The sequence below is a fragment of the Cajanus cajan genome, chromosome 9, assembly GCF_000230855.2.
Source record: "Cajanus cajan strain Asha chromosome 9, NIPB_CcT2T_4, whole genome shotgun sequence".
Lineage (NCBI taxonomy): Eukaryota > Viridiplantae > Streptophyta > Magnoliopsida > Fabales > Fabaceae > Cajanus > Cajanus cajan.
In genome coordinates this window covers 5,981,752-5,998,628 of record NC_138525.1, presented here as the reverse complement: position 1 = coordinate 5,998,628, position 16,877 = coordinate 5,981,752, and the positions used below count along the sequence as shown (strand labels likewise).

Here is a 16,877-nt window from a genome sequence, read left to right as displayed (position 1 = left end):
GGTATCATATAACTTTTCCTGTGATTTATATTATTTTTTAATTGTAATGAATAATTTGGTTTACTTTAGATAATTTAGACACTTTAAGACTTATGAAAGATTGTCAAATGTTAATATTTGAGTTTTTCTTTTCTGTTACTTCGGATGAAGCTTTATGGTATGATCATATATATTTTTTTTTTATCCTATGTTTTAGTTTGTGCAAAAAAAACACTCGAATTCATATTTGAAATTCGAGACAAAATTACGTACCATTATTTTCTCAAAAAAACAACTTTATTTTTGTATAGCAGAAAATTCAATTAACCATTTAGTTCAGTTGATATGTTTCAACGGACTGATCCAATAAAATTTATTGATTGGGATTGCATTCCTCCCCAAATCTGAACCAAAGGATCCACACCCGAACTCTGCGATCCAATTGAATAATGGACGACGATAATAAATATAGAACACAAAGGACAGTTACGAAATTCAGAATAGTTTCAATATATACATTCTGCTACTTGTTCAGTGTCTGTACACAAAATTGAGCAATGACTTGATCTACTCGAGATATACGTTCTCCCTCGTATATAACAAGAAATTTTCTGTCAAGATCAGTGCTCAAGATACTCTAGTTAGTTGGCCCACAAACGAAACTATAAACACTACTCGTCAGCTCCACCTATGAAGTGAAAGCAGTCCTATTTGAATTGAAAAAAAAAACATGTAAATGAAAAAATTAAAAAATAAACAAATATTGTCAGCTAAATTCTCCATTTTTAAAAACCCTACAGAGAATTAGCACATCGAAAAGAACATAAAGTAAACACATATCTTGTATCAGTTGTATAATTCTATTCGTCTTATGCACCTATATATAGCTAAAAAAAGGGCCACCAAGCCAGGACATTATAGCAGACGCTCGAACCAGTGAGGCAGATCCAGCCAAAATCCACAACCTCTCATTATGGACTTCTGCAGCAGCTCTCTAGTCATGCTTCATTGCTTGAATTCCCTTTGAATCATTGTTCAGATCATCATCCAAGTTAAGAAATTGTGGTGGTTCTCCAGCGTTATAGTCCCCTGGCTCTACTATTTTCAAGAAATCTAATCCATAATCAACACCAGATGATGTATGATCCATATGGGGCAAACTACCCAACAACTTGGCATCTGGATTTTGCAACTGATAGAAAAAGCTTGAAGGCGTATCAACCTGAGGATTATTACCATTTCCAGGAAAACCCATTTGTCCAAAATCCAAACCTTGCATCAACCCTGTGTCATCAATTGGGTTATTATCTAAATGCCCCAAAAGCTCATCCACCTGAAATAACTCATCCGTGGAAAAACTCTTCAAGTAATCATCATTGAAATCAAAGTTATCAATCCATGAAAAGTCCATCTGATCTCTATTTACATCCTCGGCAACCTGCCCAGCATCATGTGTTGCTTCTGGTCTTGCATCTTGAACTTCCACAGCCCCCGGGTCTAAGAGATCCACATGCTCATCCCTAGGCTCTTGCTTCATTCTACTAGTTGGCGAGGCAGATTCATAATCCTTATGACATGCATTAACCTTATCATTCACATTGACACCTCGGGACTTCTCTTTAACATCCTCAGCTGCACAAACCTCTGATTGATTTGATGTAGTGGTAGTAGTCTCAGAGACCGCCGTCGCGGCCGAAGAACAAGAAGACGACGCAGCCAAGGATGACTCCTTCAACGATTCCTTGACAGAAGCATAATCTGATATGTGGGGGAAGTTAAGACGTGCACATGGACCATACATGGCTCTAGCAGCTTCATCATAGGCAAGAGCAGCTTCTTGGGCAGTAGAGAAAGTACCCAACCAAAGCCTATTTCCTCTATTTGGCTCCCTAATCTCACCAACCCACTTGCCCCATGTCCTCTGCCTAACACCTCTGTAGTTACACTGAGAGTTTTGGGGTCCTCCCTTCCCTTTCATGCACCCTTTCTTTGAACCTTTAGCTGGTGCCTTACGAGTTGGCCTACCATCATCTTTGCCAGAATAAAGATGCTCATTGTATTCCTTCCACTTTGCAATAGTCTCAGCCACGGATCTAGACCCATCCCCTCTGCTCCTACTTTTCCTCTTTCTAGAAGAATCCAAGGGCTTAAGAGAAACTTGATCATAAGCACCCATGTCCACAAGCTCCAGTACTCAGTACTCAGCAAAACTCAATAACGGAACTCCCAACCTGTAAGAAAAAAAAAAACACAACTCTTCAATAATCAACAATTCCAAAAGAACAAAACAGAACACAAAGGTGAAAAAGTACAAACAAGATTCCACAACACGCACTAATAAATAATAGATTCAACCAAAAAATGAAGAAAGGAATTTTCGTAACCCCCAAGTAATAGATAAAGCCAAACACCAAAAAATAAAAACAAAAACAAAACTTGCTGGGCAAGATTTTTCCTTTTTATTTTTATTTTTTATTTTTATAAAAAAAGACACTGACTGAGAAATAATAATTCAGAAGCAGAAAGCTAAAAAATAAAAACAAGAAGAAACAACTCTACACAAAAATTGCACACAGGAATTTACAGAAAATAAATTAAAAGAATTCACTAGAAACAGAGAGTTATTAAGATTTAAGACACGAGAAAGAATGGAAATGGTACGAACCTACACGATCCTGATGGTGTTGAATTTGAGAGAGAGCGTAGTGTTTGTATTTCGGGTTTATCCCTTTATTTTCGGTGTGTGTCTTGTTTGGAGTGAAGAGATTTTTGTTTGGGTAAATAGGGTTGTTGTTGTTGTTGAGCTATGGGTATAGCGGATTCAGAAAATCTCTGGGCTCGCACCTTGTAATCTCTATTTATAGCCTTCTCTAGATATTTCTGATACTTTTAATTGCACCCCCTAGACTGGTGACGTGGCGCTTTCTTAGTCGCGTTCTGGTGCTTCACGGCACGTGGCACTCGAACCTTCCGGAGCCACCAAAATGCCTGCCAAACACCAAATATCGAGTTCTTTTTTCCTTTTGTTACTAGATAAAGATAAATATCTAGTTGTAATGTTAATCTTTATTATTATCATTGAATTTAATGGAAAAAAAAAATTTGAAGGTTGCAGCTTCCTCTGGAAAGTGGGCCTGGTTTAAATGAAACTGGGCCCGGAGCCCGATTGTACGAAATCTGCTTCCTCTCCTTTCAATTGGACCAGGACCTTTCTATGTGACTATATTATTGCGACATATATGACGACAACACAAACTAGAGGTGATAAGTATGCAATAAAATATTAGTGATAAATAATCATAAAAAATAGTAAATTACTTCTTATATTCAGCTTTTTGTGTTAAAATATTTTTTAAAACCTTTAAACACCGTTTGGTTGATTTTAGAATGAACACGAATGAATCGGTACGAAGTATAAAGCGGTAGATACCGAAAGAAGTTTTTAAAATTTTGAGGTGATAGATATTAGCTTTGCCGGGGAAAATAAGCTGCTTTTAATTTTAAAATATTACTGTTGAAATGAATATGTGGCATACAAGTAAAGGAGGCACATGTCAGCTGGAAAATGCATTCCCGAAATATAATAATTAGTTATTATTACTTTTTTTAATTAAAAAATTATAATTCTAAATTGTTATCAACAGATCATTAAGTAAACAACTATTTTGATTTATAAGTTTAAAAAATTTTATCATATCAGTTCCTCAAACTAATATATTGCCAAATAAATTATTAAAATATCAAACATCAAATAAATTTTTAAATTAAATTACTTAATGTCATTTTATTTTTTTTATAAGTTTTTGCTTCTTGTGCATATATTTTTTGTTTTGAATTTTAGAGTAATATAATTGTCAAATTGTATTTTTAGATACTTATTTAATTTTGCAAACTAGTATAAAATGTGTTCCAAATTCCAGTCAAATTTAGCGTTTCCTCCATATATTTATAATAAATAAAATAAGGAATACAAGAATAAAAAAAAAAAAAGTAAATTTAAAAATCCTAATTCGCATGTCCAAGTAGTGAGGATGAGGCATATCCTGAATTTGTGAAGAGTGCTATACATGTGGGACACGTGCCAAGTTGGATATGCAAGGGGATGGTAAACGCGTGATTGATGAATTGCGGTTTGATGATATCCAAACAAAACCTAATGAATGGTAGTTCTAAGTTATAAGTTGTTGTGTAGCGGGGATGGAGATAGGAAACAGGGAAAAGGGGAATTGGTTAGTACTGTAGTTCATAAATATAATAGAAATTTGTACGTAGTTGCTGACACATACACACTGCTGTTGAGCCCGTGAGGCCCATCTTTCATTACGTCACTCATCTTCTGCAACTTTCATGGATCAATTTGGGCTGATTAAAACACCAACTTCACTCATCATTTTCAAATTTAATAATTTTAGAGAAATGTCTTAAAATTTTAGTACGTGTTTGGATTTGGTTTGGGAAATTGATTTTCATCTTCACCGAACAAAATTAATTTCTTCAAAATATAGAAGTAATCTTTATCGGCCTCGGCAAAAATTAATTTTTATATGTAGAATTATGTAAAAACAATTTTTTTTAAATATATACAAAGATGAAGAATCACGTTTTTAAAAGAAGAAAACGTGCATTATCCTACCAAAACGTGCATCCAAACGTAAGTTTAGAGGTCAAAATACTAATTCACTCTCCTAAATATGGACCCATACTTCATAACCATTTTTTGTGATCTTTGCCATTAAATCTTAAATTATACTTTAATCTCTATACTAATATAAAATAAAATATTTTTAATAATTATTTTTAGTATTCATATTTATTAGACTATTATATTATTTTATTATTAAAAAATTAAAAAAGTAATAACTTTTTAATAGTTATTATTCTCTTTTTAATAAAATTATTCATTCTATTAATTTTATTATTTAATTTTAATTTTAATTTTATTTTAATTTTTTTAAATAAAATACATTAGTACAAAATTTTTCGATTCCATTGGTCTTAATAATGGTTTAATATATCATTTGATTCTTATATTTTTTTTTAAATATTTTTCAAATAGATATTTTAATTAAAAAATTGTAATTAAGTTTTTAATTGTTTTATATACTTTTAATTTAGTCTCTAAGTTAAGATTTGTTTACAATTTATAAAATTTCACAAAATATTTTTGATGCATATGAGTGATGATATAAAATAATAATCTAATATGGTTGTCCAAGTATATGTGGATATTAAGAATATTTTCAAAAATTTTATAAACTGTAAATGAATTTCTAACCATAATACTAAATTAAAAAAAATAAAAATCATGAAGGATATAGTTACAAGTATTTTTAGTTTAAAAACTAAATTAAATTTTTTTAAAAAAATAAAAATCAAATAATATATTAAACCTTTAAATATTCGTTTGTTTCTTATGGTTTTATAAACTTTATCTTTTAGTTCTTTATAGCTAAAAAAAAATAATTCATTTTAATTCATATATATATATATATATATATATATTTTGGTCTTTATAATTTTATAAATCTTACATATTTTTTTATCATGATAAATTATAAAAATAACAATAAGATTTAAATTTAAAATTACGTACATATTATCTTAACAAAAATATTATCATAATCATTATAATTTTTTTTATATGCATAAAAAAAGAACCTATAAGAAAAATCCTTTATATATGTGTTTAATGTAGAATTTAAGGATATGTTTAATGAAAGAGGAAACATTATCCTTGAATAACGATTATCATGAATCATAAACCTTGAAGTAACTAGAATTTATTCGGTTCATAAATTTTGCTAAAAATATTTATATATCTTATTTGTAAATCAAAGATGTATTTGTTTAATTTTAATAGAACTTTATCATAAACTTTAATTCTTTCTCATATTAAAATGAGTTAATAAAAATAATAAACATAACGGTAGTATTTTTATTATAATTAATAATGTTTTTCTCGATTCAAAAAAGACAAATTACCACCTTTTTCACAAGAATAATTGTATGTAAAACATAAATAAAAGAAAGTTTACAAAAATATTTCTAAAAGATATTATTTTTTTAAATAATAAACTAAACATCAAATAACATCTTCAACTTCTTAATATACAACTTTAGTGCTTTTCCCAATTCCTGATCTTGTTCGAAAATTAAAGAGTTGGGGCTTAATCCTTATGTTACTTGTGCGTAAGTAAAATAACAAAGTTTTATAGAACTTGTAACTTGTCCACTGCCGTTGTACCCTACATTGACCTTAGCTACAATATAATTTCACATTAACAGTTTTACATTGTTTTTCCTAAAAAATTGCCTTTTAGTAATTCGGATATATACGTCTTCCAGTTCTGTATCTATTAGAATGAGATAATATTCCGTCAAAAGAAGAATGAGATGGTGTGACAATTGCTTATTCCTCAATCCTCGTTCCTCAACCTAGTCAAACATGCATTAGTATATTTGGTGGTCTACTTAACCACACCAATCCACTTCATCATTGTAACTATTATATGCACTACTATTATTTCGTAAAATTGTATATATGATATTCAGACTATACCGTCTCATTTCAAAAATGTACCGGTTATTTTTTTCATACATTTTTTATTACACACAATTGTAGAACAACTATGAATGGCTTGCCCGTAAATACATGTATTTTATGTTGCAACTTTACTCTGAAAATAAATAAATAATATAACTCTTACCCTTTTAGTGTTTGATGATCAATTGAACATTTGATATTCATTGAATTGTGTAATTTTTTTTTCTTTTTAAAAATTATGGTCTATTTACCTCTAATTAGAAAGAGAGGGATAGAGAGATGGTCAAAATTCATCTTTGTTTATAACATTAAACACAATGAGGAAAAAACAACTAACATGAATTTAATCAATCGGCATTTGGTGTCGAAGTCACACCACCATCTCTTTTAAACCCTGGTTTTCTCTATACGAAAAGAACAACAAAACAGAGGAAAAGGAGAAATACCCCCTAATACAGGGAAACAACAATGAACTAGGAAAAATTACCAACTATAGTAACAAATTCAATAATTTTGATTTTGATAATCCTAACATAGAGGCAGGTCCTCCGGAGGGGGCTCTATGGATTGCAACAGGCCTACTCCATTATCCACCAAGAGCACAGTCGCCAAACCCCACCCAATGTGAACATCCAAGTGACAATGCATAATCCAAGCACCTACAAACATCACATCAACCAATTAAACTTCATCAATAATCAAATAATTGAAATTTTCCTACAAATGCAATATTAAAATCAAACAAAAAGAGTTCAATAGACCTGCATTGGTAAAGTATCACACTATTAATCAATCAATATCGTAAAAGTCATTAAACTTATCATGATGTCAAACAGTGTAAAAGAAACATTTATGTATTTATTGTAAAAACAATAATTTTATACTATGATCGAATCATAAATCACTACATCTCAGAATTTTGTTAAGTTTTAAAATAAATAAATAATGAATTTTACCAGGGTTGTCGGCAACAAATCTGATGACAGCCCATCCATTAACTGGTACTGCGACCGTGTTCCTCATGGGTGGATCAACAAGGTTGAACTTAGAAGTATCTTTCTTGGGGTCAAAGTTCCCAAAGCCTTCAGCGACGATGTAGAAATCGTAGCCATGAAGGTGAATGGGGTGGTTCTCGGGGGTGACAATGCTAGTATCCTGCAACACAATCTGCACCCTGGATCCAAACTTCAACTTGGTCACCTTAGTCCCGGGAACAGGTTGCCACAGAGAACGACTCACGTTACCGGTGTAATCAAATTTCAGCGGAGGCTGCGTGGGGAAATCAGCCGTGAACACTCCCTGCACTCCAAGGTGGTGCGCCTGCAAGATGGAAACGTTGCTGGGGAGAATAAACGACACGTTGTTCATGCTGGCGGTGAAACGCGTGCCGTTGGGTCCCTGGCACTGGCTCTTGCTGAAATTGGGGGGGGCAATTGTTGAGTCCGAGGCCAATGGTGAAGAAGAGGTTCTCGTCGATTTCGGTAGGGACTTCCACCTTTCTGGGGCTTCGGAAGCTTCTGCTGAAGGAAGTGACGGTGTTGGTGTCGTTGTAGGGTGGCAGAGAAGGCATGAGGGGTTTGATCGAAGAACCTTTAGCGGGACACGGGGCTGATTTGTATTGGAGAATGGCTGTGGTGGTGGTGTTGTCAAACGCTGCGTTTTGCGCGGATTGGTAGGCACGTGCGGCCATGTAGTAGCGTGAGGGGGGTTGGTCACCTTGAATGAGAACATCGGTGGTTTGGCCTGGTCCTAGCATGATGACGTTGGTCGTGAAGGGTTTCAGGTACGAGGCGTCCGCACCAACCACCGTCAGTTTGTGGTTCGCCACGCTGAAGAATAAGGGTTGGTTCAGTGCTGCGTTGATCACTCGGAGGAGGTTCGTCTCACCAGAATCTATCGGAACAATGGTGGTTCCTACGTCATGTCAAACAAAATCAATGTCACCTTTGTCAAATTAAATTATCATTCTACGTACTAACAACTTTTTTTTTTCTGTCTTATACTAGTGGTTTCCTATGTGTCTAGAATCATGTTTCTTTGCCCAAATATACCTTGGCTAGAGCACTTGTAAAGATCGCCAGGTTGACCATTGATAGTATACGCATCAGAAATATTGGGTGCTGCTCCTGTTTGTGTGGCTTGTCTCACGACATCGATAGGGTTTGCGTCCCACCATTCCCCTAATAATAATAATCATTATATTCACCGTTAAACCATCTTCATCATGTGCATAGTATTTGTTGAAGGAAAAGGAAAATAGCAAATCCCATAATATCATTTTGTTAATCATCTCCTCCACGTTTTCATTAGTGTCATCATTATTACCTAGAAGAATGGGTGTCTCGCGCTTGGGCTTAGGGAAAGGATATGCCTCTCCTTCTTTGGGGTGAATGATTAAAGCACCATAAACAGTGGCTCTGAGCCATGAACTATGAGCGTGCCACCAAAGTGTTCCCTCTTGTCCTTGAATGGTGAAACGATAGGTGTAACTTTCTCCAGGACGAATGGGACACTGAGTCACAAATTCTGGTCCATCAGCCCATCCTGTTCTCATTTGTCGAATTCCGTGCCTATATACAAACAAGAAATTAACAAGGGGCAACAAAAACTCTTCCACTACTCAAATATTTTCTTTCTAAATGTTCCATGCATGTAGCATGCAGTAATGTGTTGTCGTTCGGAAACAAGACTAATTAAGGGAAGCTCTTGCATTTAATTCTCACAAGTGCTTTTAATGTATATATGCCCGCGAACCATGACCACATGTTAAGAATTCAAAAATAAAAGTTTTTATTAAAAAACATATTATAAAAGTTATTCAATTTCTTTGTTTTTGAAAGAAAAATTGTATTGCACTAAATATGCTAGAGATAAAAAGAGAAAAGAAAGAATATGTATAATAAGATAATTAATTAATGTAAGAGGAAAAGATTGATAAAAAAGAGAAAATAATGTTATAAAAGATATGGTACTAATATGAATTTGCTGTATGATCAAGTGACTTTTTTAAATAATTAACAACTTGATTTAATAAAGTATATTTAAGAGTGAAAGTGAAGCAAAAAATGCCAGGTTGCTTTGTTATGATACCAGTGAATGGTCACATTGTAACGAGCTTTGTTAGTGACTTTGACGACCAAGGTGTCTCCATTGTTGACTTCCAATGTTGGGCCTGGGAATTGTCCATTCACTGTGATGGTGCTGTGTGTGTTGCACAGCCTCTTCACTGGTGTTGCTTGAATCTGTGTTATTAAATGGCAATTAAGTTAATTATATCTTAGCAACAAAGGGACACAAGAAAGAGAAAGAGAAAAGGAAGTGATGGAGGGAAAGAAAACATACAACAAACTCATGCTCTTGGATCTTGGCGTTGGCTGAATACAATGCTGAAGCTGAGACAACAAAAAGGGCTAAGAAGAAGTTCTTGAGAGCTTCCATGTGTTTAGTGTAGCAATAAACAAACACCTATGTGCCAATGATGGTTAAGGATGCAAATTGCAATGGAAGTGATGGTGGGAGAGGATGCTTTTATAGAGTCATTCAGGTTGGCAGATTAGGTTTTAATTGTTAAGGCAAATTGGTCAGAGGCACTCTAAGAAACTTAGTTCAACCCTATTAAAGTTGTTGCACCCACTAGTTAATTACGTTCCTGAATGCTTGCTTCTCAAGTCTTCATTTTGAAGTTGAATTTTCGCAAAGCATAATTACTTTGTGACTGTTCAGGAATATAATAATTTATTAAGATGGGTTTTAATTAATAATTGAACTCCTTTTCTTGTCTATTGGCATTTTACGCGTTACAATTACTATCTCGATCAACTTTTGTTCCTGTAAAAGTATACGACATTTCAAAGGGACCACAACTAAAAAGCATAGCAAAAAGGTTTTTATCTTTGATGTCCAAGTCAATATGCATTTTTGTTGTCAAGCAGTTACCATATGGCTTGAAATGGTTTGCCTGTAGCAAACTACCATGTAATTCAATGCAAGTAACCTTGCCCCGTCAAACATCTTGCAATTTGTTTTTATCTAGTGATCAATTCTTGTTATTTGGGATTGAGTATAATTTAATCGTAAGCCAAGTTTCGAAAAGTGCAAATTAATTTTGTGTTAGTCCAATTTGACTTTTTTTCTTGTTCCGGTGGTTGGAGAAAATAAATCACTTGTTAAAATGATCGGTAATCGTTTTGATGAAAAAGTAGTACACATTAAAAACAACTATAACTTGATGCACTTTGTTTAGTCTAAACACCCTGTTTCACAATGTTATCCCCACTTAAATATTGCCTTGATATATAATTAATTAACCATTAGATTAGTTTGAAGAGGCTGTTTCTTAAGGTCTGGATCTCTTGTTAAGCTGTTTTTCTTACCCAGACCCTCTTTTCTTCCCCAACTTGTTTAAGTGGCTTGTTATCCAAGATCTTTTATGTTATGATACTTAGGCTAATTGTTTTGTTTAATTATTTGCAAGTAGCTATTGATAGGAAAGAAACTAACATTTAAAATAATGTAAACTATGGTACCGCCATTAGGTATGTAGCAAATAAAATAGGGTGAAATTAACGTGATTTGATTGGGTCCAACAAGAATTTAGTTAGAGATACTCATGAAAAAAGCATCTTAAGATTGAGTATTAAATTAGGTGGCCTGTCTCCCAACATTTCAAACGTGGATCATCAACGGGGGAATTATAACACACAAGCCTGTCATACTCAAGAATACGTACTTGGATTGGATGTATAATAATCAATATCATCACTTTGAGCCAGGGGGTGAACACCATAGTGCCACATGTTAAACAAAATGAAACAAGTGAGGCTTTTTCCAGATGTTTGACCGTGTGATGGAGGATTTTTTCCCCTAATGATCTGTTTGTTATCTAACGTAATAATAACCAATTCAGATTTTCAAAAACTAAATATTATTAAGAGTATTGATAAGAATTAAGTTTGAAAGGTGTGTCATGTTGTTCAAAAAGTTCAAGACTTCATATTCAAGTGCTCCCAATAGTCCCAACTTATATTAGGTCATTGAACTCCGAGATGCCATGTTAAATTGTGAAGTACAAATCCAAAAAGAGCGTGTTTGGAAATTAAATGTCACATTGTTCAACTAGGTTTATATGTAGTTGCCCAATTGTAACTTTCTATTATCTTAGCCTCAAGCTAGCTAATTTTTTTTTCTTTGTATTTTTTGGTCGAATCGGTATAGGATGCTAAGTCATTAGACCCTGCTACATGTTTCATGTGAAGTACAAGTCCAGCAAAGAAAGTGTGGTTGGGCAGTTAGTATTTGAGTTTGGGAGGTGTCATATTATAAAATAAAAAATAAAAAATTGAATTCAACCTCTCCAACTTATATATACACTTTAAGTTTCTCTAGAACAATATACAATTTGAATGGGTCAAGTATCTATACATCGGAACATTGATCTCACACAAAATATATTTAATCATTTGACTTCTTTGATGATATCTTTTAGCATCCGTGTATTAGCTACTATGGACCCTCACAAGGATGAGAACCTTCTATACATGAATGCAAAGGAAATGGTAAAGGTTAGACAAGTCTATTTCTGAATCCGTCGTGACGCGAATCGATGGTACAATAATATAAAAAATCTTAAATCTCAAGGAAGATATATGGAACGTTTTCGTCTAGTAGTATTCTCACTCTATATGATCTATCTTTCATAAGAAGGTATAGTGCCTTTGAGTTGATGATAACAACATCTAACCAAGGCCCTCAAAGATTAATTATTTTGATTTGTCACAAAAACCATTAGATGCTGAGAACGAAAGCATGCATATCAATCGAGGCTGAGTATGACAAAGCTTAACACAAGATAGAGAAACCAGATGACCAATTGGATAGGTGAACGAGAAATAAAGAAAGAACATCATATATGAAAGTTGGTAGAGTTTGTTAATGACTTTCTCATATTCTTGAAATGGAGAAAAAATAGAAAGTACTTCCAAAAGTCGTTACTCGCAGTGTGAAACAAAAAATAAAGCAAGAAAGCTGAAAATTGACACAAGAGCAGAAACCATATATATCCTTGTCAAAATTTGTTGGTGCTTGGTCTCTCTCGCAAAACCTTTCATTTTTTTTTTTTGGTAAAAACAATCATTTCCAACCTTGTGTTCATTCTTGTTTGGTTTTTCATTTTGGGGGTTGGTTATAACTTACAAGTGGGTGCGAACCTGAGCAATTTTAATTCCACGTCACACGTTTTCTCTAATCCAAAATAATTAGAGAGATTAAACAAAAAAAATAAACAAGAAATCCATCACTTTCCATGCCTTTACCAGCAGCAATGGGGCCTTCTCAAAGACCACGCTCGAAATGATGTGTTTCCTTTCATGTAAAATGCACATGTTACGGTAATGAAGCCATAACGGGTTTTGGTGAGAGAATATTTGCAAGTTCATCGAACTCACCAATAATGTTGTATGAACTTTTATGTGCATGTTCTATGCGTAACCCATACGAGAGTTCTCATGAGCGGCTCATGGATAAATAAAACCTAAAATAAATTTTGAGAAAAAAATTATTTAAAAAAAGGTATATGTGGAGTAATATATGAAGAAGTCTTTTTATTAAAACCTGACATTTTTGTTTCACCTAAAACTAAAACTTTATTAGTCTTACATTTGTGTGTGCTCGAACATCTATATTAGAGATATTTTACATACACTGTATTATACTTAATGTTTTTAAGACTAGATTGATTATTAAATAGTTTAGACATTAATTTAAAATTTAATAGTTTAATTATAATTGAATTATAATATAATAATAATTATTACTATCAATACTAAAATAATATTAAATAAATATAATATTATGATATTATAATAATAAAAATAAAAATAAATTATTATTTATAAATTTTCAAAATTTAATGTGATAATATTTAAGTTCCAAATATAGTATTTAAATCTAAGTTTTGATAAAATATAACAATATCAATTAATATTAATAACAAGGTTTACATTTAAAATAAAACGTATCAAATTAATATAATATAATTTGTAAATAATACTAATATTAAAAATTAAAAATAACCATAAATAATTAAATTATATTTATAAGACAAGTATTAAAAATAAATTATTCAAATTTATAATTTTAAATATGTATTTTTATTTAAAAAAAACAGTTTAAATTAAATTTTAAAATAAAAAATTTAATTAAACTAGTTTGATCAATTTTTTATTGGTTTTTAATTGGTTTACTGTCAAACAATTTTGAAAACCAACCGAATCAGTTATGAATCAGTTTCGATCAAATTGATTCGACTAACCTTCAATCCGATTTTCAAAATCATGATTATACCTTAATTAAAGCTTAAAAATATATTTTCTATTTTAAAAATAAAAAGATATTTAAAAATAATATCCCTTGTTAGTCTTTTTTAAAAAAAATATATACTAAACAAAAAAACTAATAGTTTTTATTTAAAAATTTTAACAAAGTAAAAAAAAAATTAAAAAAAAAACATCTCCTAATGTAAATATTTGAAATACTGCTTTTACATATAAATAGGTAAGGAAAACAAATGGATTACTGAAAACAAGAGAGGGACTTGGACCCATGGGATGATCACTGAGTGAGATCAGCAGATCGCCAATATGCAATTAAGCAAATATATTGATTAATTAGCATTTATGCTCATGATAAAAAGGAAAAAAAAAAAAGTAAAAGGTTGAAACATAATTGAAGCCTTTGCACACATGCCATCCACCTTCCCAATGACATCTCACATGAGTCACATTGCCCCATTGTTAACCATAAAAAAATGCTGCAAGAATCATAATCACCACTACTCATCAATGACTTGTGATTTGTGAGTTGTGTGTTTGTCTGCATCAAGCAGATCTTAGTTTTACCCTTCTATGCTTTTCACTTTTACTATTATCTACTTGACTAGGAAGTTCCCCCACCATTATTTAACCTTTCACTATATATGTAAACCTTTATTTTCAATTTCCCCTTCAATGCATCTTAATTAATAGTTCTTAATTAACACGTGCCATCTTTTTCTCAACGAGTCCAGCTTGCTACCTTTTGCTTTTAACATGCACATATGCTCTCTCATGAGAAATTTTAGGAAATTTGTGTCTCCTACATTTTGTTGTATATGGATAAAAGCCAAACCACTATTCCTATATTTGTCATATCAATGTGACTACTTGCCTAACAAATAGAAGTCCAACAAGTGTTTTCTCCGGCACCAGCTGAATTATTTTGAGCCACAAAAATCATTGTACCCCACTTCGCTTATTGACTACTTCCTCTATATCCATACATAAAAAAAATAAATTTTTAATTTTTTAATTAAAATATAAATAAATTTTAATTAAGTCAATTTTATTTAATATTGTTAAACAAAAAATACACCTAAAATAATAAACGAGAACACTATCTATAGATGTAGTTAAGAATATTTTAATAAATATAATATATATTCCATGTGAAATCATAAAAATCAAATATATTTAATTAACTTTTTAATAAAAAAATGTGTCTTTTTTTACTTATATATAAGTCTAGAAGTAACATTAACATATCAATTAAAATGTCAATATGCTAATTTGACATTAATTATTGGTCACTTTGGTTTGATAAACAAGGAATTGAAAGATAGGGTAGAAAGGAAAATTTGTAAATAAATGTCCATTCTAATCTCTATTAAGAACTGGTTGGCTATATTTAGTAAATTTTTTTTTAATTATATTTTTTCTATTCACAAAACTTAAACTCAAGACTTTATTTAAGAAAATCAAGTTTACTACTATTAACGTTAACAATTTATTGATAAACAAAGTTTAAATATAATTTATTTATTTTTCATAAGTCTTTTTTAAATGTCTTATTTGACTTGTATAAAAATATATTCTCTTATAAATTTATTAAAAGTCTATTTCACAATAAAGTCTACATAAAAAAAACCAATAAGTTGAACTGTTAGACTTGAGATTTAGCCAACCAGTCCCCTTAAAATACTTGTTAAAGAATCAACAAGTAAAATGTTTTTATTAAAAATTACAATAAAATTATACAAACAAATGTGGAAATACATTCTCAATATCAACTTTATACGTTTAATCATTAGGTTTATCACGACTGAAAAATTACTACTATGAAGAAGCTACCAGCACCATAAATACAGTCACTTGCCAAACAGGCAATGGGCTTCATCCTTTCAAACAATCAAACAAAAAGCTCAATGGCTCATCTCCAAAGTAACACCCTTTGAAGAATTATTACACAGGTAACAAGATGACAAAAGTTTCATTTCAAATCGGCATTAATTAAAGCAAACATCTTCACATGCTCATCTTTTAATTTGCCCATGATAAAATGTACTAATTAATTTTCTCTCTAAGATTTTGTAATGAAAATGTCATGCCCTAATTATTGCAATCATTATTAAGAGGAATACACTAAACATTGATAAATGCTTTCTTTAGGCCAATCAATGACGACACGAGATAGTATATATATATATATATACCACTTAAGCGAGGCACTTGCATAATTAATAATATTTTTTATATAAAAAATAAATAGTTTAGATTAAAAGATATGTACTGTTATTATCATTGTTTAATTTGTAACTGATCAACTGTGACTACTTTCATCACTATTATTATCATTATCGTTGTTGCAATCATTACCACTATTGTCATTAATACATATTTAAAAGGCTTACATAATCAGTATACTTAAATAAAAAAAATCAAATTATATATAATAAAATAAATAAAATGCACAACAAATTTGTTACACAATAAGTCACATATTATACATAAAATAAATATGAAGTGACTTAATTAAATTTATATTAAAAATAATAAATAAATAATTTTTAAAAAAATAGCTTAACGACTAGCCTTGCCATTTGGCCCAAATAGCTGGTGCAACTGGCTGGTTAGCTAGAATGTTTGGTCTAGCTTGTCAATTTTTGACAGGCCAATGGGTTGACCTGCCAGTCATGATTCGTTTTGCCTCTCCTATCTATTACATTTGTTGTTATTACCACCATCATTGTTGTTGTCATCATTATCCTTGTTAGTGATGACAATTATTGTGATGGAAACAACAATGGAAATGGTAATGTAGCAGCAACAATAGTGCGGTGATGGAAACAATTGCAATGACAATGGTGACAACAATTATGATAAAACTATGATGATGACAATATGTAGTTGTTTTATTTTTAATCTTTTAATCCAAGCTTGTAATCACCACCACCATTACTATTGTTGCGGTGGTGGTTCTAATGATGATGGTGATTGTGGCTATTTGTAATCTTTTAATCTAAATTGTTTATTTTAATTCAAGG

General features: G+C 31.5%; 2 protein-coding genes across 2 annotated transcripts; both read right to left on the bottom strand.

The window, feature by feature from the left end:
• Window positions 1-465: 465 nt before the first annotated feature.
• Window positions 466-2,818, bottom strand: LOC109816437 (dehydration-responsive element-binding protein 2C). The gene is made up of 2 exons (XM_020381455.3): window positions 2,645-2,818; window positions 466-2,210 (listed from the first exon to the last, which is right to left on the bottom strand). Exon 2 carries the CDS (start codon window positions 2,153-2,155, stop codon window positions 974-976), a length of 1,182 nt encoding a protein of 393 aa, XP_020237044.1. The 5' UTR covers window positions 2,156-2,210; window positions 2,645-2,818; the 3' UTR covers window positions 466-973.
• A 3,985-nt stretch (window positions 2,819-6,803) lies between these two features.
• Window positions 6,804-10,108, bottom strand: LAC12 (laccase 12). Its single transcript, XM_020352935.3, is given in 7 exon segments — window positions 6,804-7,182; window positions 7,480-7,949; window positions 7,951-8,437; window positions 8,575-8,703; window positions 8,849-9,093; window positions 9,614-9,765; window positions 9,866-10,108. Coding segments are annotated over 7 exon segments (1,710 nt in total). The 5' UTR covers window positions 9,962-10,108; the 3' UTR covers window positions 6,804-7,051.
• Between the last annotated feature and the right edge of the window lie 6,769 nt (window positions 10,109-16,877).